Source organism: Strigops habroptila, chromosome 12, assembly GCF_004027225.2.
Source record: "Strigops habroptila isolate Jane chromosome 12, bStrHab1.2.pri, whole genome shotgun sequence".
Classification (NCBI taxonomy): domain Eukaryota; kingdom Metazoa; phylum Chordata; class Aves; order Psittaciformes; family Psittacidae; genus Strigops; species Strigops habroptila.
Window position 1 is genome coordinate 375004 of NC_044288.2, and position 26783 is coordinate 401786.

At 53.5% G+C, this 26783-nt stretch overlaps 2 protein-coding genes across 7 annotated transcripts in view; one reads left to right on the forward strand and one right to left on the reverse strand.

Moving 5' to 3' along the window:
- The first annotated feature begins 1008 nt into the window (after nt 1–1008).
- Nucleotides 1009–3347, forward strand: GPR3 (G protein-coupled receptor 3). Its single transcript, XM_030504254.1, has 2 exons — nt 1009–1087; nt 1713–3347. Exon 2 carries the CDS (start codon nt 1714–1716, stop codon nt 2698–2700), a length of 987 nt encoding a protein of 328 aa, XP_030360114.1. The 5' UTR covers nt 1009–1087; nt 1713; the 3' UTR covers nt 2701–3347.
- A 4834-nt stretch (nt 3348–8181) lies between these two features.
- The window catches only part of WASF2 (WASP family member 2), a 32244-nt gene continuing 13642 nt past the window's right edge, over nt 8182–26783 (reverse strand). For 2 of the 6 annotated variants that reach the window (XM_030504283.1, XM_030504285.1), the window contains exons 2-9: nt 24186–24339; nt 19981–20115; nt 19297–19450; nt 18085–18202; nt 16876–17006; nt 15250–15405; nt 13079–13602; nt 8182–12591 (exon numbers count right to left, since the gene is read on the reverse strand). In XM_030504283.1, coding sequence (XP_030360143.1) covers nt 12434–12591; nt 13079–13602; nt 15250–15405; nt 16876–17006; nt 18085–18202; nt 19297–19450; nt 19981–20115; nt 24186–24315 — 1506 coding nt within the window. In that variant the 5' untranslated portion in view covers nt 24316–24339 and the 3' untranslated portion in view covers nt 8182–12433. Of the gene's footprint in view, nt 12592–13078; nt 13603–15249; nt 15406–16875; nt 17007–18084; nt 18203–19296; nt 19451–19980; nt 20116–20844; nt 21070–24185; nt 24342–26783 lie in introns of those variants that run through there. The other 4 variants (XM_030504286.1, XM_030504284.1, XM_030504287.1 and 1 more) reach the window with 4 other exon arrangements.

The window sequence follows — 26783 nt, forward strand, 5'->3', positions numbered from 1 at the left end:
CACACTGCCTGTGCACTGCACTGTATGCACTGCACTCACTGCACACCCTGCGTGTACTGCACACTCTGCTTGCAGACTGCACACACAACGCAGTGACCGAGCACTGCGCGCCCCGCACTCACCGCACCCCGCACACGCACCCCAGAGCCGCTCCGCCTCTCTCCGTGCCCGGGGCACCGCGACCCTCCCCGGGGTCCCTCTGCCCGTCCCGACCCCGCACCCCTGGGCGCGGCCGCCGGAGCTGCGGGGGGAACCGGGCGGCGTTCAGCACCGCGAACAGCTCCCGCCGGGCCGGGCCGAGCCGAACCGAGCCGGGCCCCGTCCGCCTCCCGCGGGCCTCAGCGCCAGGGGCTCCCGACCCCCGCAGGGTCCCGCACGGGTCTCATCACGCTTTGGCAGCGGGGCCGGGCTCAACCCGCCCCCCCGGGGGATGCACAGTGCTGGGCAAGGCTGAACCGAGCCGAGCTTCGAGGAACCGGCGCGGGGGAAGCGTTCCGGCAGGGTCCCGGGGGTGAGGACGCCTCTTCCCCCTCCTCCTCCTCCTCGCTGTCAGCCGCCTTCCCGCACCCCCTCCGGTCCAGCCCTTCCCGGTTCTCCCGGCCATGAATCATTCAGCCCCTCATGGGAAAGCCGCCGGCGAAGCGAGGGGGGGATGCTGAACCCCCCGGTTTAGCTGGAGGGGGACACCCCCGTTTCCCCCACGGGCCGCCACGTCCACACCCCGTGGAGCCCCCAAACCTCTGCAGTGGGGGGGTAGACACAAGGGACGCCCCCTCCTCTGCAAGGACGTGGCGGGGGGGGGCCGGAAGGGACGTAGGAGGGACCCGGGGGCGGGGGGGGCCTGTTTTTGTGAATGGGCTGCTCCGTCCCCGGCGAGATTACTATGCGGCGCGCCTCGCGGGGCGCTGATTGGCTCCGGCGCGCCATTGACGTCACAGAGGGAGAACGGGGATGGGGGGGGGGGCGGTGAGTCAACCCTCACCCCCTCCCCATCACCCCCCGTTCGCCCCCCCGGCGGGGCTCGGTCACTATAAGTCGGCAGCGCCCATGGCAGAGGCGCCCCGGCCCGGGCCGAGCATCCCGGCAGGTGAGCGACCGGCACCGGGTGGTGGGGGGCACCGGGATGTGCTGCACCGGGGAGTACCCAGGGAGGGAGTAAAGGGGGATTACCCCGGTTGGGGGGCGGGTGGCGGGGCTGGGATGGGGGGGGACAAGGTCGATCCCATTCACCTGCTGCTCGGGATCCCACCGGTTGGGTCCCGAAGCCCCGGGGATGGGCGGTGGGGGTGTGTAGGTCCTGTGTTTATCCACCAAAACCATGCAGTGCACAAGCCCCCGCAGGCAGAGCGCTGGGGGGGGTAGGGGGAGTTGTGTGTATCATGTGTCGTGTCCCCCCCCTTTATTCATATATTGTTCTTATTTGCTTGCAAATGAGTTAAACCCAACCAGACACCCTCTCCAGGAGTGAAGAGTGAGCACCCTTCAAGACACAGCGCTCTGCCCCCCTCCTGGGGACAACTTCTGGGGGGACACCCTGGGTCTGGTGTCCCCCCAGAAGTTGGAACTGGATGAGGTTTAAGCTCCCTTCCAAGCCAAACCAGTCTCTGGTTCTATGAAAAGACCCTGCCTGGACATGGGGTGACAACACGGGGACCCAGCAGGTCCCTGCTGTGGATGGTGGGTGCTGAGGGGCTGCTCTTGTTCTCCACCAGCATGATGGGGGAAGAGCCCCCCAACTCCAGCAGGGGCCATCGAGGCTGGTTCACGGCCAGGAACGGCAGCGGCAGCTCCTTGGACTTGGAGTCTGTGGTGCAACCCCTTGCCTTGAACCCGTGGGATGTTGTCCTCTGCATCTCCGGGACCATCATCTCCTGTGAGAACGCCGTTGTGGTGGTGGTGATCTTCTACACCCCGGCTTTCCGGGCTCCTATGTTCCTCCTCATTGGCAGCTTGGCCACAGCTGACCTTCTGGCTGGTTTGGGCTTGATCCTGCATTTTGCATTTGTCTACTTCATCCCATCGGAGGTGATCAGCCTGCTCACCATGGGGCTCCTGGTCACCTCCTTCATAGCCAGCGTCAGCAGCTTGCTGACCATCACCATCGACCGCTACCTGTCCCTCTACAATGCCTTGACCTACTACTCAGAGACGACAGTCACCAGGACTTACATCATGTTGATCCTCACCTGGGGAACCTCCATTTGCTACGGGCTCCTGCCCATCATGGGCTGGAACTGCCTGAAGGAGCCCTCCACCTGCAGCATCGTCAAGCCCTTGACGAAGAACCACCTCATCATCCTCTCAGTCTCCTTCTTCATGGTGTTTGCGGTGATGCTGCAGCTCTACGTGCAGATCTGTAAGATCGTCTGCCACCATGCCCACCAGATCGCCGTCCAGAGGCACTTCCTGGCCACTTCCCACTATGTCACCACCCGAAAGGGCATCGCCACCTTGGCCATCATCCTGGGCACCTTCGCCTCATGCTGGCTGCCCTTTGCCATCTACTGTCTGCTGGGGGATTACAGCTACCCGGCCCTCTACACCTATGCCACCCTCCTCCCTGCCACCTACAACTCCATGATCAACCCCGTCATTTACGCCTTCAGGAACCGGGAGATCCAGAGAGTGCTGTGGACCGTGTGCTGCGGGTGCTTCTCCTCCACCATGCCTTTCCGATCCTGCTTCCCCAGCGACGTCTGACACATCCCAGCCCTTTTATCCCCCTTTTCATCCCCAGAGCTCTTGGAATCCAGCAGCTCTTCCCAGCCCCAGCTTTTGGGCACAGCCCCTTCTCCTCCTCTATTTCCCCACTTTTTGAGTTTACAAGAGAGAAAAGCATATTTTTTAGTCATGATATAATCTATATTTATGGGGGGGGAATCCTCATATTTTCTTTACGTCTATTGATGATGCTTTATTTTTCTAAGGGGGGATGTTCGTTCACCTCTATTTTTACAGCCTCGTTCTTTACATCAGAGAGTTAATCTATTTTGTACATTAGGGGAAGGGGGGGACGCACTCGCCGGAGGAGGGACTCAAACCCACCCCTTCTCCCATCCATCCGCTTATTTATTAGCTTTAATTACCATCTAATATGATTTGAACGCCTCCCTCCTGCCGGCTCAGCGCTGGGGGCTGCTGCCCTCTAGTGCTCGCTGCCTTTGGGTCCCCCCCTCGCAGCACTCGCTCCCCTGCCAATGCCTTTGCACTGGGGCTGGATTTGCACATGGGGGGGTTTGGGGACCCTGCGGTGGGTGCTCGCAACGGGGGGATGCTTCTTGTTTACAGCCGTTGAGGTCGGGGGAATAAAAGTAGTTTGTGATACGAGGAGCTGCTCTTTGTGCTGGGATGGGTGGTGGCTCCTGGGGGGGGGTCCCCATGTTGTCACCCCGTGTCCAGGCAGGGTCTTTGCATAGAGCCATAGGTTTGGGTTGGAAGGGAGCTTAAAGGTTTCTTGTAGCCCCTTTAGGCAGTGGAGCTGCTCTAAGGTCTCCCCTTCAGGAGCCTTCTCTTCTCCAGGCTGCCCCAGCCCAGCTCTCTCAGGCTGGCTCCAGAGCAGAGCTGCTCCAGCCCTCGCAGCAGCTCCGGGGCCTCCTCTGGACTTGCTCCAACAGCTCCACGACCCTCTTGTTTTCCCTGCTCCGTGTCGCTGTGCCTGGTTCAGAAACCCCAAGTGACAGCACTTCCCCCTCCCATCACATCCTGTTAGCAGGAGCCGGTCCCAGGGGAGCCTTCGCCATCCCCATCCTCACAGCACCCAGCAAGCAGAGGGGCCGCATCCGGCCTGGTGCTGTTAGCACAGCCTCCATCACACCCCAGCCCTGCTCCTGGTGTGGGGGCTCTACCCTGGGCTTACACTGCAGGAGACAGAGCTCAGATGAGACGCGGGATGCCCACCACTGCTGCCCACGCCACAAGGTTAACGATAGCAAAGCTAATTAGGGCAGCTCAGCCCCTCGGGTAGCAGGGTGCTGTGCCCCAGAGCCCCCTGTGCCCCTGCCCACCCTGTCAGGGAGCAGAACTGAGTGCTAGGATGGGGTTATGACAGCAAAGCATCGAGATGGGGAGATGGGGCTGGGGACCAGGGTCTGCTGCTTGCCAGGGGCTCGGCTCAGCACTGGGGCCAGGGACATGGTGGGGTTCCATAGTCGCCACTGAGGTTGAGTCCAGGGGAAAGAGGCAAAGCCCAGGGGTTGAAGCTCCCCATGCCCTGGGGCTAAGCCAAGGTCCATCTTTCCACGCATCCATCCATCCATCCCTCAGCTCACCTCTCCCAGGAGTGAGAGATGCTGCGATTGATCCCCGGCCCTGCTTTATTCACAGGCAGTTCATACCTGGTTGTTCTGATGCCAACAGCTTTTCTCCTCCTCATGCCTCCCCTGCTGATGCCTTCAGAGGGACCAGCCGCAGCCTCTTTGCTTCTCCATTGTGCCCTATGGCCAGCGGTGGGACGAGGTCCCCAGATTCACCTGGGGCACAGCCCAGCATCCAAAGCCACCACAAAACCCAGCCCCATGTCACATCAGATCATGTGCTCCCCCCACGACTGGCAATTCAGGGCCCCTTATACCCACCCACTTGGGTCCCCTGCTGCCACCAGCCATTGTGGGCCACATCCTGGCTGGGAAATGCATCCTTCAGCTCCTACCTGTGCCCAGTTCCCTCCTTCCAGCACGGATGAGGAAAGCTGAGGCTGGATGAAGCCGGGACCCCGCCGCAGTGCTGGATACTCTCCTGGCACAGCAGTAAATCCAGAGCCATTCCCGGCTGCTCCAGGCATGGAGCAGGGATAACAGCCAGCAGCAGGGCCCAGCCTGCTTTGTTCTTTGGTGGAGAAGGATGCTGAAAGCCATCACCCAGCTGTGAGACACATCTGGCACCCCTGCCCAGCACATGCTGTAAACCATAGGAGCCTCTCGCCTGTGCCACAGTGAGGGCAGGGGGCTCTGGGCAGGTTTTGTCCCCTCCTCTGTTGCAGGCAGCCCTTGGCAGCACCAGGGCTTGGTTACAGCCCTTTGCCACCTTGTCAGGAGCAGCAATGTGAGGCAGAGCACTGGGAGTCAAGCCCTGTGGTCAGGCTGGGAATGCCGGGACCATGGGGAGGGCTGGGTTCCATTTAAAGGAGCAACCTCAGCCCTGGCTTTGGGGGATTTGGTTTCCTTGGAAGCAGGAGCAGGCAGGAAATGAAGGAAAGGCGGCCCCGCTCCGAAGTGCTTTACCAAATGCCGAAGGCAGCAGGAGGCATTTCCTGGTGCGGGCTGCGGAGCATCATTCCCGGCCACTACCAGAGCCGGGGCTCCAGGAGGCATCACCAGTGCTTCCTGGGATGGAGAGCCTGGAGACAGCAAAGAGCAGGGTGGGAAGCGGGTCAGTCTCCAGCACCCTGCAGCCTCCAGTATTCCTGCTCAGCAACTGATAGAGAAGGTGGCTTTGTGCTATGGGTGCAGGGCTCAAAGGCTGGCAGCACCCTCTGCTCCCATGGAGGGGCACCAGGCTGGCACAGCGCTGGGGCTTTGTCCAACCACACCAGGGCAGGACATGGTGGTGGGGAGTGTGGTTTGAATGGCTGCAGGCCCATTCCCATGCTAGCTGCCTTAAGCCCTCTCCATGCAATCCCTGGCCTTTGCGGAGCTGCTGCCCTGCCAGCCTGCAGCAACTTGAGCTCCAAATCCATAATTCCTCTGGCACCCCGTGGTTATTTGTGAGCTGCTGTGAGCAGATGGAAGAGTTATAGATAAAGCCATCCGCAGCACGGGAGCCGACTGCCTTCCCCACACAGCCGCGTAGGCAACAGCAAAGGCAGGGAGGAGGGAAGAAAGGAGAGGGGGGGGGAAAGGCAGAAAGAGCGAGAAAGAAGGAGTCAGCCATTTCTTCCAGGGGCTGAGCTGCCATCTCAGCACACCTACATGCAGGGAGCAGGGGCTCTGTGCTGGCAGCGGGAAGCAGGGAGAGGGGAGCGCTCTCCCACCACCCAGTGATGCTTGGCTAAGGCAGGCAGGGCCGGGGGTGACATTGGCACACCGGGAGCGCGGGCTGTTAACGCTGATCCGAGCTGGCAGCGCCTGCGCTCGCTTTGGTCCCAGAGGGGGAATGAAGGGAGAGAAGCTGACGTCAGTGGTGGAAAGGACACGCAGCCCACTCGGCCGAGGCAGCAGCTTCTGGGTGGTGCTGACACCACCTTGAAGGAGAGAATTAAATAGGGCTTGGGAAATGGGGCTGCTGTGGAGCCGGAGCTGAGCCCTGTGCAAGGGACACACAGCAAAGGCTGGGGACAACGCCAGGGGACCAAGGTGCAGCAGAGCCCTCCATAGACACCCCTGGCTGCAGCAGCTCCTCTATAGGGATCTGCTGGGCTCAGGCTCTGGAACGCTGGCATTTCAGAGCATCACTGCTGGGCTTCTCCTCCCTGCACCAAGCTGAACCTCAAAACAGGGAGCAGCAGCAGAGAGGAGAGAGCCTCAGTCACCAGGAGCTCTCCCCATCACCTCCTCACCTGGGGGCAGATGGGCTGCCAGGGAAAGCAGACCTGGGACTGGGGTTTCCCTGTCTTTCAGAGGAATAAACCAGCATGACCCTCCCCAATCCCCCCCAGGGTGACTCTCAAAGGCTGGTACCCCAAAAGCACAGGGTTATATGCACTGACTTAGCCCTGGCCACAACCACCTAGGCAAGGGAGCCAGGGGCACCGGCTGCTCCTCCTAGATTCCAGATGGAGCCAAGCCCGCAATATGCAGCACCAGGGAGCATGGAAGCCCAAGAGATCCCTCCTTCCCCTGCCCTCTGCGCCCCAGCATGACTAAAGGGCTTGCTTGTTCAGAAGCTGGCAAGACCAATTAATCTAATGAGGTTTTGCAGCCAGGGACTATTGTCAGCCAAGAAAGGCACAGCACTGCAGAGCGAGCGCATGGGTGTCTCCTGGAAGCCAAGGGAATTTGGCAGAGCAAAGCTCTGCACAAGCAGGGATGAGGAGCAGCAGGGGTGGATCCTTTTGTTGCTCTCCACCAACTGGCAAAGCAAACCCACCCGCACGACAGGCCCAATGCACTGAGCCCAGACGTGGCACCTGAACACAGGGCCTGGAGCCATCGCTGCTGCGGCTGGGGCCAAGCAGATTCACTGCACAAGGGACCTTGAGAGGCTGAAAGGGAGGCAGAAAAGCAGCAGCAGCAGCTCCCTCCCACCCCAGCTGCAGTGGCTGGAGCCCAGGCTCATTCGTATGGCAGGGAGCACCCCTGGGAGGCTGGTACCTCCTGCCTTGGCACTGCTGCCCATCACGCAGCACTAAGTACCCCCATCCATAATCCTCAACCCACCTTGGCACGGCTGCAGTGCAGTGCTGGAAGAGGCTCCGGCGTTGATGGTGCTTGCAAGACAGCTTTGGGACCTGCTGGAGTCCTCCATCCCTCTGCCCAGGCACCTGCAGGCAGGATGCAGCCTGGGTGCCGCAATGGAACACTGATTGCAGCCGGGCTCCCCAGGTGATGCTACAGCAACCCTGCGAGATGCACTACAGGACACAGATCACACAGAGCCACTTGCATGGTCCAGCATCTCCTGATGCTCCTGGGCATGAGAGGTCACACACACATGGACATCCCCAACAGTGGGAGCAGCAGATCCTCTGCTGTGCTCTGGGGAGACCCTCCTGCAGTCCTGATCCAGCTCTGGGGCAACAGCACAAGAGGGACGTGGAGCTGCTGGAGCCACGGAGCTGCTGCGAGGGCTGGAGCAGCTCTGCTCTGGAGCAGCTCCAGTGCCTAAAGGGGCTACAGGAAACCTGGAGAGGGGCTTTGGACAAGGGCCTGTAGGGACAGGACAAGGGGAATGGCTTTAACCTGCCAGAGGGGAGACTGAGATGAGCTCTGAGGCAGAAGCTCTTCCCTGTGAGGGTGCTGAGGCGCTGGCACAGGGTGCCCAGAGAAGCTGTGGCTGCCCCATCCCTGGCAGTGGTCAAGGCCAGGTTGGACACAGGGGTTGGAGCAACCTGCTCTAGTGGAAGGTGTCCCTGCCCGTGGCGGGGGGTTGGAGCTGGAGGAGCTTTAAGGTCCCTTCCAACCCAAACCAGGCTGGGGTTCTCTGAACTCGCAGCAGCCCCTCAGTGCAGGATGTGCCCCTTTCCACATGCCAAGGACCACACTGGGGGTCCCCAATGTGTGCCCACAGTAACACACCAGGCACTGGTTGGATAGAAAGGTTTTATCAAGTTTATAGTTTTTAAAAAAGGATCAAAAATTATTAATTTTCCTTCTTTTTTTTTTACATGTACATTACAAAAAAAAATCTGCAATTGGGAATCTTCATCCAGGGGTTACTGAGCTGATTATAAAAAGCCAAAGCAGCAGGAAAAGCCTGGCTTACACAGCAACCGACAGGGAGAAGCACAGGCAGAACAGGGGAAACCAGGAGGCAGTGAGGATACGGATACGGACACAGGCTGGGCTCTGCTCCCGCAGCAGCTTTAAGCTGCATCTGTGCACATGAGGCAGCAGAGCCCAGGCATCAGTGTTTGTTTGCAGGGGAAGGAAAACCCAACCAATCCACAGTGTTTTGCTCAGGAGATTGTTTTCATGTTCCCTTTTCTCTGAGCAGAGTTTAGGGTTGAAACTCCTTTGGTGTGATGTGAGGAACCCCCTGCACCCTGAGAGCATCCATCACCCCATCCGACCCCCAGCCTGGCTGGGTCCTCCGACGGCACTTCCCATCTCTCCCTCCTCCTGCCTTACCTTCTGCTCAGCAATACACCCCTAAGATACAAGTGGAATAATTAACTTTTATAAATATATTTATATCATGTAGGAAAATAAGGCACTTGAGGAGGGTTACAGCTCTATGTCTAAGTCTATGACATTCTAACCAGGAAGAAAAAACGGGTTAGTTTCTGAAATGAATTAAAATGAATGTTAATACAGGAATAAAAACATTGGATCCACTTCCCACTTGAAGGCTTTGTTTCAAAAGCAAGAGGAGAAAGCACACACCCCCCCCCCCCCCCAATCCAACAGGAATGAAAGCTGGCCTCTGCCCCACGCCAAGCCCTGCCACGCAGCTCCTGCCAAGGGCAGGTAATTCCCAAAGAGGCACATTAAATAAGTTCATGGATTGAATAATAATAGAGAACACCACATCCTTTCCCTGAACCACCACTCCACAGTTTCTCGGCTGTGTGGGACCTCCAGGAGCCCCTTTCCTGGCTCTGCTCTGGTGCTTGGAGCCTGATAAGGGGAGGAGAAAGCAGTGAAGGTCACCGGCTGCGGAGGAGGCTCCAGGCTGAGCCCAGAGAGCCGGGATGAGGCTTTCCCTGGGAAGGGGGGTGGCGAGGGAGGAGGCTGCTGGGAGTAGCAGCCAAGCACTGCGGGCGAGGACACCAGGAGAATGTTTAACCAGGAGCATGGCGCCGGGAAGGGGAAGGCGGCAGCGGCCTGCCCCAACCTGCACACCCTGAGCTCCCTGGATGGAGGGAACAGCTGCTCCGGCCCTGTGCATCCACACGGACACGAACCAGGCTGGCATGGGAAAGGAGGGGGTCCTCCTGGGCAGGCAGAGGGCAGGGAGGACTCCAGCTGCCAGCTCTTGCTTTTGGCTTTGTGAAATGCTTGCGGCTTGCCCGCCGTGCCGTCACAGGGAAAGGAAGGAGGAAGTTCACATGGAATGACAAAGATGACAGGGAAGCCCAGCACAGGCCCTTGGTGACATGGGGCAGCAGCCCCGCAGTTACAGCACAGCTGCTCTGTCTTGCAAAGGTTGGTTTTGGCACCCCTCCTCTTCCCCTACTGGTTTCAGAACTATTAAGCTTTCTTGGTGGCCCATTTTGCAATGCTCCTCAAAGACAGTGGCTTTAAAGCAGTTGTTTCTCAGGGATCAGGACATTGCGCTCCTTTCGCAATCAAAGGAGACTTAAAAATCAACAACCAACCTTCCCTACCTGTCCACAACCCAGCTAAGATCCAGCAGGTTTGACTCTGTGAGTCTCAAAGCAGAGGGTGGTTACCAGCAGGCTTGCACGGACAAAGCAGTGTCCCTCCCGCTGCCAGGAGTGCCCTGCAAGCAAGAGAGGCAGGAGGAGCCGCCAGCTCCACGCTGGATCACCCACACAGCATCCTTGTGCAACAGGAACTGTGTCCCTAACACCCCGAGGCACAGCCCTGCCTGACAGACCATCCATCTGGGTCATGGAGAATATGGCACTTGCCTGGATTTCCCACGACAGGAATACTCACTCCTCTTTCTCCACAGGGGCTGAGTCTCTAGTTAAGGCAATTGAAAATGAAGCCAGGTTTGGCATTGGCAAGTTCCTTGCTTCCCTGTGTGATAATGCTGTCAGCCTGGGTTAGCTTAAAGGTCCGTTTTCCCCAGGAACCTGTCTCCAAGGGGAGCCAGAGGAGGATGCTTACGGAAAGAGCAGGAAAAGAAGAGGCAGCGATTCTCCTCTCCTCTCCTCTCCTCTCCCCCCCCTCACCCAGCTCGCAGCAATCAGCACTTTGCGTTGCCAAGTCTCTCTCACCGGCACCCGAGGGGTTTGGTCCCTCTTCCAGAACCCGGAACTGGTGCTGCTCACATGCTCCTAGCCCATGGGGGTGCCTCAGAGTCTACGCCCTTTGCATCCTGCCTGGCTTTACAGGCACAGACTGCTGGTTTAGCAGTCCAGTAAATCTCTCAGGGTCACACTTGATCTCAGCTTGATCCACACCCCAGAAAAGCCCGTCGTCTGCTCTGGCAAAGACCCAAATGCACACGCACACAAGGAATCAGTAAGAACACAATGGCACGAACCAAAGCCATCAATCAAAGCCCAAGCAGGATTTGCAGCAAGCTGGCAGCCTCAGGCTGGGCCTGGCATTCGAGGTATTAGCAACATCATTATACCAGAGAAGAAGGAACAGGCACAGGCTGGCAAAATACTTTACAATAGGAAAGGCAAAGAGGTTGGAGAGTTGGTCTTACTGGGACATGCAGCTGGTCCCACCCCACCACAGCTGGATCCATGATCTCCAAAAGGCTTTGGAATTGCTTTCTGGCATGAACTTGACTGAAAGAGTCATGTTCAAATCACAATACACATCTGTGGTACCAGGGGTATTTGTTTCTAGATTTCCAAGATAGGCTTATATGCTATGGAAGGGAATATAAACCAGGAATGAAACCTGGGTCAAGTTCAAGTCCACCATTTGCTCCCCTTGCCAGTCCTGGATCTGTAGTGAGCAGCCTGGGAATTCACAGGGTTAGTGAGGAGAAGAAATGTCTTCTTAAAATTAACTAATGAATTAGAATCACAAAATGATAGCAAACAAAGTAGGTTAGGTCTGCTGGAACTGATGGGCAACTCAGTTCCCACACAAGATGTTTTTAGGCACAGAAATCCCCCTCCTCTGGTGTAAGGGAGGAGGAAGCCAAGGGAATATCAGCGTTTTCTGCTCGAGTCCCTGTGCACAAAGGATGGTCACCCCACTAGAAAGCACCTCTCCAAACTGCCTGCAGCATTGCCCTGAGCAGGCCAAAGACAGCCCAAGTGTCTGGTGGGCAGAGAACCCCTCCCCACACCCTTACCCTGCTTGAGGCACTTTTTAAACATGCTCTCAGCATGAATTGGAGGCATCAACAGAGCAGTTTCACGACTGATGTGTCCCAGTGGGACAGTGGCTCTGCTCTCCCAGAGTGGGAAGTTAAGGAACCGTTCTGCCCCAGCTTTGCATCCCTTTGGGCAAGTCTCCTTTGGCTGACTTGGCCAAGCAGTCCAAGAGGCTGGAGGAAGGTAAAGGCAGCTTTTACCATTAAAGAAGTCCCTTCTCACATTGCACCCATAGCGTTCCACAGCCCTAGAGCCAGGAAGCACACCCCACGCAGGGCAGTCTGGAACTAATACTAGGGAGTCAGAGGGGAAAGAATTGTGCGCTACTGCCAAAACCTGATGATTTGACAGGGGATGCAGCAGAGAACTGACATTTCAAGCCCATTTTCTTGCAGCACTACCAGTATTCACTGGATAGGAAGAGCTATCAGATCAACTGTCTGCTGTTGCCATGAGAAAACTAGCTGAAAATGTCCTTCATCTGAAAGGCCATCCGGCCGCACCAGGATCATCCATCTTTACTTTAAAAATCCCTCCGGATGGAGGGTTTAGATGTGCTCTGCCTGGTGGCATCAAGAAGCTGGAGGTTTAGCTCTCTTTTAAATAAGCAACCGTTACACCTCCTCCAGCTAAATCCCAGCACCACCTCGTCAGTGTCCGTGAGGAGACCTTTGGAAAAGGCAGAGCACAAAGCCCTGCCAAAGCCAGAGGGGGAGGGAGAGGGGAGATATGCTGCTGGTTGTCTGAAAACCCTTGGCACATCTTTGGTTATGGGTTGGAAAAGGAAGTGGTGGAAGGTTTGGCCACCTGATTCTTTAAGAAGATGTTAACTCAGGAGAGAAGGGGAAGGAGGGGATTGGACTGTGGTTAATCCGACCATTCGTCCTCATCGAACTCGGAAGAGTCGTCCTCAGAGTCGCTGTACTCCACAGCGATGCGGCGCGACAGGATCGTTGCCACATCATTGCCCACAACGTCCCGCTTCTCCTGCTCCCGCTGCTCCTCCACCTTGCGAAGCTGGAAGCCTGTTGGGAAGAAGGCAATAGAGGGGATCATGCAAAGGCTTTGGTCACACGGAGATCTCCAAAGCAGCCACCCCTGTGACACAATCCTCTGGGCAAGGCAGCCTGTCCTCTGCCAGCGAGTCTTGGACACGCTGTGGGATAACACAGATGGTGAATGACAGGCAAGACAGGCTGGGTGGGCAGGTGGCATGGGAAGCGAATCGTTTCCATGCTCCTCTAAAGGGTTAACAGCACTAACCCTAACCAATCCACTCACAAAGTTGGACCACACCAATTCCAGCACTGCTGTCTCCAAAGGTGCAGATGGAGTTGTAAAACCTAGCGAGGTGGTCATCAGGATGGGCAGACAAGGAGGGACCACAAGGGACAGGTCTCAAGCAGCGAGGCAGTCACACCACTGCTCAGGAGATGGCTCCCAGGGGCTCTTCACTTGGATACCGTGAGGTTTTCCAGAGGCAAAGGAGAAAGTACTGAAACAAAACCTTACCCTGGCGAATAGCCGAAAGCAGATCACTCCTGGCATCGCTAACCGCAGGCAAGGATGACTTGGGCTTGGAGGTGGAGGTGTCTGAGGGTGGAGGGGGGGGTGGAGGACCATCCAGGCCACCAGAAGACAGAGGGGGTGGGCCAGGAGGCGGCGGTGGTGGAGGGGGAGGCGGCGCACTCCCACTGCCCGGCTGCGGCAGCGGAGGTGGGAGCACGCTGGCATACTCGACTGCTGGAGGGGGAGATGGCGGTGGCGGGGCAGCAAACTCGGGGTGAGGAGGGAAGGAAGGGGGTGAGGGGGGTGGTGGTGTTCCCGGCGATGGGAAACTCATGGGAGGCGGTGGAGGGGGCGTGCTGCCCATCAGTGGTGGTGGCGGTGGTGGCGCCGGAGGGGGAGCAAAGCCCGGCCTGCTTGTTGCAGGGGATCCAATCGGAGGAGCTGGTGGTGGGTGACTGGGGCTGACCAGGCTGGATCGTTTGGTCCCTCCAGAACCAGAACCTCTTTGGTTGTCTACAGGATAGCTGTTGGAGCAGGGAGAGAGACATAAGGCTATTAGTTGTGCAGACTGGACAACCTCAATGCTAATGCAAATCATGTGTGTTTGTTGCAGTGCAGACAGAAATATCTAAGTTCCAGCTTTAACTGGTGTTTCCATGAGACCTCACTCCTTGGTTTTAACTCCCTTGCAGTGTTTCTCTTGGCCTACACCACCAGAACAAAGGAAGGCTTCTGGGGACTGGCAGGAATGCTGTCACCCATCCCATCTCCCAGGCTGGCAAGAACATGAGCCATCTCACCTCTCCGCCAAAGGCCAGGCACCAGGACTGAGCTCAGAGCAGCCTCCTGGCTTAAGAGAATCTGCAGCAACCCAAGACACTACCCCTCTGAGCTGAGGTCAGCCTCCTGACACACCGAGCAGGGATGTCTACCGTGATAAATCACACAAGGACTGGTGGGAATGCCAGGAAAGCATATGCTCTGTACACCTGCTGGGAACAGATCTCTGCACTGGATTCCACGGCTCAGAGCTCGAGTGCGGCAGCCATGGCTCAGAGCTCATTGTGGGGAGTGAAGAGGAAGACGTGGAAACCCAACGTGCTCTTTAAGTGATGCAGGAGTGACTGAATCGCCCATTTAGGGAAGCTGTGCTGGTACCAGAAAACACTACTGCCCGTAAGATACTCTAATATCCCATGGATGTGTGAAGGAAGTCCTAAACTGACATCTCCTTCAGCAGTAAGACAGAAACAGTGCTGATCCAAGGCAGACTACTGGGGATCAAACCTCGCTCCCGGGGTTCTTTATAAACAAGCACCAAAACAAAACCAGGCAGGGGAGAGCTCTGTGGCTCGTCAGAGATCTAAGCAACTGCGTAAGGCAGCATCTGAAAGCTCATTTCTGCTCTGCCCTAGAGGAACACGCTGCAGAGTGGAGCGCTTGGTCTCTCTGACACATCAGAAGAGCCTTTTCTGCAGCACTGCTGCCTTTGGATAAGATGGAGAGAAGCTAACACAGTCCTGCCTACCTGACATAGCCCCTCCTGCTACTCTTGACTGGTTTACTGCCTTAGTTTTACTCTTGTTCCACCCTTCGTGTCCTGAGCCACTGCTGGACCGTCATTCTCCTCTCCAGAGGCAACTGGAAGCCACCATTTCATCTGACACAAAGCAGCTGCCCTGAACTTGCACCAAAGTCTCTGGGAAGAAGTCAGCTGTGTGCTCAAGTCCTTTAAATTTAACTCCATCTACATCTTCAGTGCCCAGGTCAAAGATCATAGGGCAAACAGGAACAAAAACTAGAGGCGAAAGGCGGCTTCTTTGCAAAGCTCTATCCGGAACTACATGGTCTGGAACAACTGCACTGGAAAACCAACACAATGGAGCCAGATCAACCGGGACCCTGGTCTTACAGAACACAAAATAAGCCTGCTCTAGCTCTCCCCAAGCCCATTCTCCCCTTCTTTATGGGAACAAGGACAGTGGTTGGGATTTATGGATGTGCTGCCTGTGCCTCTGTCCCTGCCTGCAGTTGCACATCCCCTCAGACAGGAGCGTTCTGGTTCCCATACAACACCCGTCAGGAAGTTATGCTGAACTATCTCAGCCTGTCTCATGTCATCCTTTTACACCACCTACTACTCCTTGGTGACAGAAGGGATCCCGTAGGCTTACCTAAATTCCACCGGGGGTGGAGGCAGGCTGTCATCTGGGAATGAAGGAGGTGGTGGCACAATAGAGTCAGTCTGCGGCGGTGGCGGGTAGCAGTTCACATCCATGCTTTCGTTTGAACCAATGCTGCCGTTCTGATACACCATGTTAGAGGGGTACCTGGGTGGAAGCAGGACAAGCAAGTGTTGGAAGAGTTCAAGGCAATGGCTAAAGCTCATTTTCCCCCTCACCCACAGGAGGTTTGCCTCCTGGAGGGGTTACACCAACCAATCGTGCAGCAGTTCAACCACCAAACAGCAGTGATATTAACCACATGGATGGATCAACCTTCGAGATGTGGAAATGAGCTTTTCCAGCAGGAATAGCTTTTCCCACCACAGCGGGACCTGCCTTTAGGTGGGACCTTAACAACCACCACAACAGGACATGCAAACAAAACCTCAAAGAAACATCAGGGAAAAATGCCTCTATTTCTCCAAGTATCCTACATGACGAACCATGCAGAGCTGTATTGGTTTGCTCTGCATAATTCCTTGGCTAGAATTTACTCAGATGCTCTCACGTTTGTTTATTGCTACCACACACCACAAGAGCATGAGGATATAGCTCAGTGAGCAAGAAAACACTGAAATAAAACCCATTTCTGTTAACATTCTTAACAACCTGGACTTGAAGGACTCCCAGTGGCACTGGGCATCCTCAGTGGCAAAAAGAGATACCCAAAGATGCCACACAAATAAGCTGGAGAATAAGGTATCAACAAGAATGCAAGAAAGAGCAATGCCACTAAAAGCAAGTATCCAAAGCTCTTCCTTCAGTACTATTTCAGACGATTCTCTTTCTCCTGCTCAACTTTCTATGAGCTCATTTCACTGTGGGGTGATGAAACCACCTGGGGGTTCTGGACCTCAAGTGAATTCAAATGCACGAACACACTTCCACGCAAAAAGACGAGCAAGAAAATGGTGCTGTTGTGCTGCTCGGTTCCTCTGCTAGAAACCAAACCTGTTCTCCTATTAAACTAAAAGCAAGTTTTATTTTTAGCTGGAAGAGTGTGATTTAAAGAGAGATTTTTTTCTTCTATGAAAGGAAGCTGCAAGGAGCGAGCAAGTGAGCAGTGCATTGTGGGGAATTCGGTCTGCTTCCAGCCTTGCTGGTGTCAAAAGTTAAATGAATTCCCAAGCCAGAAGTGCTAAAGAGAGATCTGGAGCTTGAAATACTTGGATGGGGACAGCCCCCGCTTCAAGTTGAGGGTGTGAAGAGCCATTTGGGAAATGTAACAAAGCAATCACACAATAGCACCACGATGCCACCCTGCTCCCCAGCGTAAGGCCCAGGACATGGTGACGGGGTAGAGAGCCAAAGCTCTCAACACTTCCGTGCCCACAAGACAGGCAGCCGAGAGCAGACTTGCTACCAAAGCTGTTCCTGCCACCTTGTTCAAACCCTGCAGCTCCCTGATTTATTTAGCAAATCTTAAAATTAGCAGACACATTTACTTTGGAGAATCTGATTAGTGGCAGTATCGATCCGCACCGCGCAGCGGATCTGAGGAGCTGCAGAGCCGGGTGAACTGCATCACAATCAACCTCAGCAGGGAGCCGAACAGAGAGCCCCAGACTTGCTTACCCAGCAGGACCATGTTTGTCCTTTGACTCAACAAATTCTTGTCCCATTTTCAGCTTCTCCCACTCTTCTTTCCGAGTTTTGATTTTCCGTGGATTCACATTCCCTCGGTTTGGATTCTCCTTTTTCTCTTTCTAAGGGAGGAGGAATCAAACAGAAGCTTAGGAGGGGGGAAGGATAGGACAAAGCTGTAGCAGTTTCAAGAAGAGAACATGCTCAAAAAGGGATGGGATCTTTAATTTACTTTCCCCATTGCTGCAAGCTCCAAAGATCTCCCACACACAGAGGCTGGAGCATGAAATAAGAGACAGACAACATCAGATTTCCCCAGTGCAGCCTGGCCATGATGCCATCGTTACACCCTGGCACGACCACCTCGAGGGCAGAGGGAAAGCTCAGTTTCCCACAGCAATTCAGTTAGTGGCCTCTGGGCCAAGCCTGCCAAATCTCACCATCACCTTGCTGGTGTTAAGTGCTTTGGGATGCAATATGGACACTTGCCCACAAAGAAGTGGGCTTCAGCGAGCCTTACTCTGTGTATTCTACCATGTCCTAAATCTCTCCTTTGTTATTTCAATTGAAAAATCATCTGGTTTGCTATTTAATACTCCAGTTGCTCAAAAGCTACACAAAGTATGCTCAAACTGAATCTTTCATGGTCTAAGTTTCAGTGCTGGTAAAAGATGGGTTCAAATCCCCAGGCAAGCCAACCAGAAGCTTCTACCTGGCACTCGTAGCTGACGTGGTTTTGTTAATCCCCCCACTTACCCCCAGTTTAACATCAGGGCCTGGTTTTGTGCTCCTGAAGGGACATTCTCTCCTTTCTTTATTCCTTCACAGCAGAATTTATCACACAGTGCAGTGCTGGGGCAGTGGGATTTGCACAGCTTCACCACTGGACAGACCCCCTCTGCAACATGGAAAGTGCAGAAAAGACTCTGACAACTTTCTCCCCTGCACTATGTTTGAGGACTACAAGTTAAGCCCTTATAACCATACAAAGACAGCGGCATTTGGAAAAACAGATAAAGGGTGTCTTTGTGTTCTTTAAAGCAAACCAGATAAACTCTTTAGGGGTCAATCCAGGGAAGTTTTTAAGAAAGCAAACCTGTATTTTGGATAGCAACTTTGGAGTCCAAGATGTATTAACACTTCCCACCTCCTATCCTTCCCTGACACACCTCTGCTGGCAGAGATCTCCCATTTCCTTACCCGATGTTTCCGCTTCTCTTTCATAATATCCTTCGTGTCCTGAAGCATTTTCTCTTTCCAAAGGTCGAAGAAATAGGAAGGATCAGTGTAGAATTTAAGTGCCTCCTTGCCATCATCCCTAGAACAGGGAGGGGGGAAAAAAGCCAACACACACAAACAAGGCCCAAGTCACACATTTGTTAGAAGCCCAAAGAAAACACAAGGCACAAGCCCAGAGGACAGTTTAGAAGGTCAAACACCCTGCTCTCACCTCCATCCCCCATCTCAGAATGGCAGCAGACCCACAGCCTCCCTTGTCCTGGCTCTCCCCCTTGCTTTTACCCTCACACCAACTCTCCATTACCCAGCATGTGAAGAGCTCAACTGCTCTGAACAATCACCAAGAGAGCAGCAGGTCTCTCACTTCAACTCCCACTTGTTTGTGTTGTATTTTTGATGTGGAAAAACAACCAACCAAGGCCTTCTCCAGCTCAGGAACCCTAAATCAGACCGGCAGCGTCCTTGAAACTCAGGAGTGAGCACACACACACACGCGCACTCTCCTCCTCCTTTGCAGCGCAGCCGTGTCTGGCAGAAGACAGCTGCCTCCAGCTATCTGTAATTACTTTTTACCTGCTCAAAAGATATTTATGGATGTGGGCTAAGCCTCTGTATTCTGACCCCCTGTACTTCTACCACCTACAAGATGAAATCAGAGGGAGACTGCTCAAGAGAACTGGTTACGCAGCTCGTGTAGGTCACATTCGATGTCTCAGACCAGGCACAGAAAGCATCTCCAGATCTATAGGAGTCTGCTGCACCCACCTGGGTGAGAGCCATTTACAGATGTATGCTCTGCAGTTTGCACTGCAGCTTTCTGGAAAGGAGCCACGGGGCTATGGAGAAGCACAGGAAAAATGCATCATCTGCACAACACCTAGCATGTTTCTGCAGTGCCAGCCAAGCCTTGCCCCAAGGCAGTCACAAATGTGACAGCAGGGAAGCAAATCTATCATTTCCTAGCTACACTCATTCGTAGAGCCCCAAAAGCAAAGTTTCACATAATCCAGAGAATGGGATTTCCTGGTGGATCGCAGTTTAGCAACTCAATTTCCCATTGGAAATGGTTACTTCAGGACAGGACAGGATGGGAAATGGCCTTCTTGACAGACTGGCAGGAAGAGCTCCTTCTCTGCAAGGGAACAAGGAGCTAACAAGGTGTTGCAACCATACCTGTAAGGTGAGAGAATGTTGAGAGGTGGAGGAGTATTGCAGGTCCCATAGGTTTCAAGGACAGGCACAGGGAGAGAATCCCTGTCGAAGAGCTTCTGGTCCTGAGTAGTGGAGCTTTTGAAGGCCTTCCTGGTGTTAATGCCTTGCAGGGAGACTGTAAGAAAGAGGAGAGAGCAAGTGAAGAACAGCTTGACCCAGGCCAGTGACACTGCAGACCAAGCAGCGAACATCTGATTTCAGCTGGAGTTCTTGGCATGCTTCGCACTTCTTAAGGTCAGGTTCCTTTTCCCACAGATCCCTTGGGAAACCCAGCAAATCTCACATGATGCCGTGCCAAGATCCGCTACTTGAGCCGTATCGACACAGCTCTCTTGAGAGCTGCTGATGTGATTTTGAACCCCCACGACCAAGACTCAAGCACCACACTGCTACCACATTGTGAAAAGCGACTTTCCAACATGGAGACTTGCTAAAGAGCAAATCTAGACTTGGCCACAAAGGCTATCCACACCAGCAGCACTGCGGTTCTTCAGGAGGGGAGGGAACAGTCCCTCCTTAGGCCAAGAGAAGACACCACCACCCATCACAGCATCATGCTCATTTTAAGGCCGTGAAGCAACCATGCTGCTTCAAGGAGAACCTTTACCGCGCTTGGTCTGCAAGGACTGTGCTCCCCTCCATTACCTTCCTCCTCTTTGGGATCCAGCTGAGTGACTTTGACTTGCAAGCGGTCAACTCTCTCGACTAGAATGCTCACCCGAGAGGCAAAGGTGTTGGCTTGAGTAAACAACTCTCCAAATATGTCCTCTGCAAATTTACCTGGAATAGCAAATTGTCCACATTACCCTCAGGAGCCACATCAGTCTCCCAGCCTATTTTCTTGCAGAAAGAACAAACCAAGCATGCTTCTGTTAAAGTTTGTCAAGGCTTGAGTTCAATATAGAATCATAGAATGGTTTGGGTTGGAAAGGACCTTAAGATCATCCAGTTCGAACCCCCTGCCATGGGCAGGGACACCTCGTGCTAAACCATGTGGTCCAAGGCTCTGTCCAACCTGGCTTTGAACACCACCAGGGATGGAGCATTCACAACTTCCTTGGGCAACCCATTCCAGTGCCTCACCACAGTAAAGAACTTCTTCCTTATCTAACCTGAACTTCCCCTGTTTAAGTTTGAACCCATAACATCCAGGAAGAAAACTTCTTGTTCCACCAAAACCTGACATTTCCAAAGGATCTTCAAGCAATAAAGAAACAATCAAAGACATACTTTCAAGCCATTATTAAAGTAATTGAATAAAGAGGGCTGACAACACTGGACTGCTCTGAAGCTGGATAAGTCTTGTAGGTCCTTTAACATTTTCTGCTTTTCTGTTTATTAGACAAGCAAATGCAGTTAGGTTTGTATTGCTCTGGAGAATCTCAAAGGCTCCCTGTCTCCAGCAGGCCTGCCTCCAGGGTAGCTGCCACTATTTAAAAGCTCTACTAGAGAGCAGACCCAGACCTTGAGCCTCCAGCCTGAGCTCTAACCACAGCCGAAAGCACTGACCCTTTTGTTCCTTCAGGTGGCACTGTCTGAAAAATTGATGCATTCATGTTTATTCTACATCAAAACCAAAGGGGAACTTCTCAAAGAGGGATATTCTCTCTGTAACAGCTTGGCTTGCCCAGTGGGCTGCTCTGACAAACATCATCCATTGCTTGCACTGTGAGAGTGCCTAGGGGCTTGGAGCAGGAGCTTGCTGAATCACTTAGAAGCATAACAAAAAGATATGCCCTGGCCTTGGGAGTTTCAAATCTGCGTGTGCAACAAGAGGTGACCACAGGTACACAGAAATGGGAGAAGTGGAAGAAAACCAAGAGCTTATGATGAGTAGTGTCTTTGTTCTGTTCTCGGGCATAACCCAAGCCAGGGAGCCCAAACCACACCGAGGACAATGCGGATCAGTAGAGACTTGGCACTGACAACAGACATAGGCCCATGGAGCTCCCACTGATGGGAAACATTCCCAGCCACGGCTGGTGAGTACGAGGCTGCTCCCAATAAGCAGTCTGGTTTTGAAGTGCATCATCATATGGTCAACAGTTTGTTCTGGAATCTGTTACTCCTAAAGATCCTCTCCGACATTCGGGAAAGGATAACCAGTTGGAAGCCTGACTTTACCAGCAATTTGGGAAAATCTGGTTGTCTGCAGTGAGTCACTTCAGAGAGACAAGAGCCCGTTCCACAAAGCAACGTGAGGACATCCCCCAAAGCCCAGCTGCACAAATACTTTCAGCTCTCTAAAGTGACATATCAGCTACTGGTTCATACTCCCATGCAATCCTCCTTACACTGCCAAGCACGGGGAACCAGCCAGGTTAAAAATCAACCTCCTCCACACCTTTCGGTGGCAATGCCAGCTTGAAGTGTTTGTAGAAAGCAAAGGCTCGAAGTTAACTGCACAACACAGCAGGAAGCATTGGACAACACAGACTCCATGTACACTCCATTAACAAGCCCAACCAGCTTTCCCCAAACTTCCAAGAAGGATTTCGTTTCTGGAGACCCAAAGGCCAGGTAGCTCTTGCTATAGCCATCTCATGAAGCACTGGTCATGGTCAGCAGCAGCACAAGAGCAGCTCTCCTATCTAACCCAAGAGAGCCAATGTTTAGCTATGGGCTAATTTGCTACCTCCCAGCAACAACACAGAAAAAGAACAGTTGTAATTTGGTTTCTACTTTATTGAGAACTGAAACTCGTTGCTGAATCTCACAAGGAACTGCAACAAGCAGAAAGGGAAAAAAAAGAAAGTCTTTGGTTTGCAATGCCAAGTGCTCTGTTTCAAGCAGGAAATAATATAGAAAGAGCATTGTACGTACTGGTCTTGACCCTGGAGGGCGCAGCGATGGTCTGTAATCCCCTGCCCTGTGTAAGTTCACCCGTACACTCATCACCCAGCACCCCAAACACGGGCACTTCTCAATGGGGTAAGGCAAAGATTAATTCTTTGGTTTAGTTCCTTTGGCTGCAGAAGTGCAGCTTACAATCAGAATTATCTCTGTCATGCACTGGCAGGAAGACAGACAGCATGATTTAATAGGTCTTTCCATCTTTAGCTTGTGGATCCTATAACATCACACCGAAATGCACAGTCGACTTCTACAAAGTGCTACCAGCTGTGATAGTAACGAAGGGTAAACTCACTGGAATATGAAAGTTTGACAAGATTTATGTTTGCATCTTTGTAAAGAGACTGTGCTGCACTAGGCAGGGCTGATTATTCACTTGACAGGCCTGTCACAGCCTACTGAACCTGTACTACGTTCCTGTAATATTCAACGTATAGGGAAGGAGTGGATTTCGATTTTGAAGTAAAAGAGAGAAAAGGAGGAGGGGGCAGGAGTTTGGTCATTGGGATGCGAGTTTTCTGGAGCAGTTAAGTCTAAATAGTGCTTCATTTACCACACTGCTGACCTTAGGGAAGCAGCTAAGAGGCGGTGCTCAGCGTTTCCTCCCCACCTTACGCAGTGTCAGCAAGAGCCACCCCTCCAGTGCTCTCCTCCAGGTACCTGTGATGGGTCCAGCACCACGCACCTCACTCCCTACATCACCCCAGAAGGCACCTTCCCAATAAACCAGGCTGGAATTTGGCTCCCAGCGCTTCACCCACCCTCTGACAATGTAGAAGCGGAGAAGTTTTCACTGAACTGCACAAAGATGTAAACCTGGAGGATCTTGCCACGGCTCTGTCACGCTTAACCCACTGCAGGCCTCTGGACTGGGATTAGCTTTCCCTGCAGCTGAGATTTGCACAGCTTTACTGCCTTCTTCCTCACCATTTCACATGCATGAGATGGGTTTTACTTGCCCTCCGCAACCATCTTGGCTACAAGACCTAACAATGAGCACCAAGGGCCAGTTGAACGTGAGCAGAGGGACTGGTCTTGCCTGTGCAGTGACATTTCTACAACCCAAGAGAATGTGATCCCAATTGGCAGCAAACACAGGCCCAGGGTTCAGTGACAGCCATGGTTTCCACTGCTGGAAAGAGCCTGCACCGACGCTTTCCCTGTCACATTCATGCTATGGCAGAAGACAAGGGGCTTGCAGAGCAAGCAGAAGGACTTGCAACCACCAGAGAAGCCAAGCAACACATTCATTTGATTATCAAAAGTCTTGCTTCAAGGGCAAAGGTGGCTAATCAGAATCCAGAGCATTCCACAGAGGAAGAAGTCATCCCACAGAGACCACAATTAACTCTTTGGTTGTCCTACTGCATGGAAGCCCCTGTTTTCCTTCTGGCCTTCACAAGGTACTGGTCAGCCCACTGGAGAGCTGAGCCAGGCGTTGCTATAGCTCAGGCTGCCATCTGAGTTTGCAGCCCCAAACCCCCCAGAGGCAGCACTTGGCTCGGAGTGGGGACTTAGGGTCTTGCAAGGCAACCACCAGCAGGGGCAAAGAGACAGCTTCTGTGTGTGCGTTTTCATTCCCTTTCATTAAGAGTAAGACTACTGACACAGTGTAGATTCAACACGGTCAAGCTCCATTTAGTAGCGTGTGCAATTACAGGCACATTCTCTGACACAAGATCCTGGCTGCTCGGAGAGCCTCCCATTTTACAAGCCTGAGTTGTGCTCCATCCTTCCATCTGCAGTTTCACTGCAACCTCTCACACACACACACACACACACACATCCACACCCCCCCCCCCCCCCATTTTCTCTTAGCTGGGAAGGCAGTGGGACCGGGGATATGAAATTAGCATCAGATTTCTTTCGGAAAACATTTTAGCATTACCCAGGGAAGGCAGATGGGGGAGAAATAGGAACGCCAGAGTAGAAAGCAAGCTAAATAAAGAGCACGAGTGACTCCTGAGGGCAACGCGCAGGCTCGCCGTGGTACTCACTCAGGCTGCCCAGCTGTCGAATGACATTTGCCAGGGTGATGTTGGTCATGCATTCCAGCTCGCTCCGAACGCTAGGCAACGTCTGACGGCACAGGTGCCTTGGCTCAATGTTCCTCGTTACTAACGGCATGGTGGACCTGCTTCAGGCACTGTTCTGAAAGATGAAAAACAACCCAAAAAAGAAACAGGAAAGGATTACTCAACCACAAATTCCAGGCACACCAGAGCCATGGTGCTCGGTTTTCCTGCTCTCAAATGGCTTTATTTATAAGCCTTCTTTCCCCCACCCTTATAAAACTGGTTTATCGGAAATAAAGATCCTGCTGTTCTATGACTTGCAGTGAGAGCAGAGCCTCAGCACCTCAGGTAGAGAGGCAGGAAGGGAACACGACACATCTTCACCCCCACGCGAGGTGCTGCTGGCACCACCGCAGCCGTTGTTCCCTTCCTCCCCAGCCGCTGAGCCGCCTCCCGCGCTCCCGCACGAGTGTCTTGGGCGAACTTCACAAGCACAACTCTCCTCAACCTGCAATCAACAGGGTTGCCCTACCCAAGAGGAAGGAGATGGGAGATGTTAGGGGGAAAGAACAGCAAACAGTGTCTTCTAGCACAGCAAAGCATGTGTGGTGCCTCCCTCCCGCAGCAGCACAGGCAGGGCTCTTCTGAAACAACAGGAAGCGCTTGCAGCTGACCAGGAAACTTTCCTTATCCTGCAGGCTGCACCCCCTCTTCCCTTGGGAAATCCCCCGGGGCTGAGGTTTACACTGGACCATTGTTTTCCTGCTACAGCAGTTGCGGGAGCTCTAATCAGGACGCAGGGCTAAAGGGAGCTCAGAAAGAAGTCAAGATGGAATGTACACGAGGCAGGACAAAGATCCAGCTCTTTAAAACAAATATCAAATAAAGCAGAAAGCCCAAGTGTCCGGAGGACAGAAAATGCTTTTATGTGCAGGAACTAACCACAATCTCCTTTACTAAGAGGCCGAAACACTGAAGCTTCTTCTGGGATCATCCACCTCCGAAAGAGAGGAGGAAACTTGGCTGAGCAGCAACAACAAGGAGCACGATCCACTCCTGAAATCTTGAAGTGAAAGCAAATCCATCCCAAGCTCTTGATTAATTTAGAAGGGGAAAGAATCCCTTTTCTAGGTCAGCTGAGGAAGAAGAGCCCCAGCGAAGCAGGCAGTGCCCATGTGATAGGCATGCTGATCTGCTCGGGCTGGGGGTATAAATAAAGCAGGAAGCGAACAGCTTGGGGAACACGGCTTCCTGTCACCAGCAGCAAAAACCCAAGGACCAGAAAAAATCAGCTGGTTGCTCTTGACTTTGAGCCACCCTTTGATAGGCTCGGCAGCTGGCAGCTTATCTTTGAGGTCCAGGAGTCCTTCCTGGATGCTTTTCTATCAGGGTGTTAAGAGGAAGAAGTGGGCATTATCCCTTCTAATTACCTCACAAGCCAGATTCTGAATTGCTAAATTTGACCCATTAAGGCAGAGGAGTTCAAGAGCCACAGCACTGGGCTAGCTCCCAGACCAGCAGATGCAGGTTGAATGACTGGGAGAAATTCGGCGGGATTTGGGGTCCCAAACCTATCCACCTGAGAAAAAAAGAGGAGCGAGACCTGCATCGAAATAAACACAAAGCAGAGTGAAGTCCGTGTTGTTCTTCACCACATCCAAGCACTGCAGCAGCCATCAGTAACTGCTGGGATATTTAAAGCACAGGGTGAAGGGAGGAAGGACTCTGACCTTCGCTTCCAAATACGTGTTTTATCGATTACAGCCCGAGCCCTACAATCTTTTGTCAGCTTTAGTGCTTTATGGCAGACAAAGTTGCCCGGCTCCCCCTAGACTGCAGTCTGCACCACCAGGCAGCTCTCATCAACAAGGCAGGCATTTGCAGGCTGCCTGCATCCAGCTTCTCCCCACCTCTGCTTCCGCAGGGCTCAGCCAGGGAGCAGCCACGGTGGGATGTGCAGGGCCGGAGTGGACAGACAGCTCATCCACCAAAGCCTGGCTGGATTCCTTCCAAGGTGCAGGACAGACAGAAGGAAAACAGCACGAAGGGAAAGAAGCTGGGAAGGGGGGTGAGATGTGAGCGTGCACGTCAGAAAGAGAGACAAAACCCACCCAAAAGAAGAGGTCAGATGAACACAGGTAGCACTCATCTGTGAGGAACAGAACGTGGAGTAGTGCCCCAAATACCCATGAAGAAACAAAGACTCGGAATATGTTGTCTCTATACAGTGATTGCCTTCAAAGCATGTCTGGAAACTAAACCCAAGGAGGAGTGGTGAAAGTTGCTTTGGTTTTGGGCAGAGAAACAGCAATGCTACAGCACAGGGACAGTGTGAATCTGCACCGGTGCAAGACAGCAGAGCTAAAGGCTAAGAAAAACACTCCCTTTATAGCCTGGCTCATGCTGGCAGCCACCCCCTCCCTGCCACACTCCACTGCAGCAGCAAGAGTTTCGCCCTCGTGATGGCTCCAACAGTGGCTTCTTCCCAAGGCGACAGGGAGAGCTCCGCTCCCAAATCCAGTCGGGATCCAGCAAGCAGCAGACTTGGAGATTAACCCTGTGGAGACGAGCAAGGCAGGA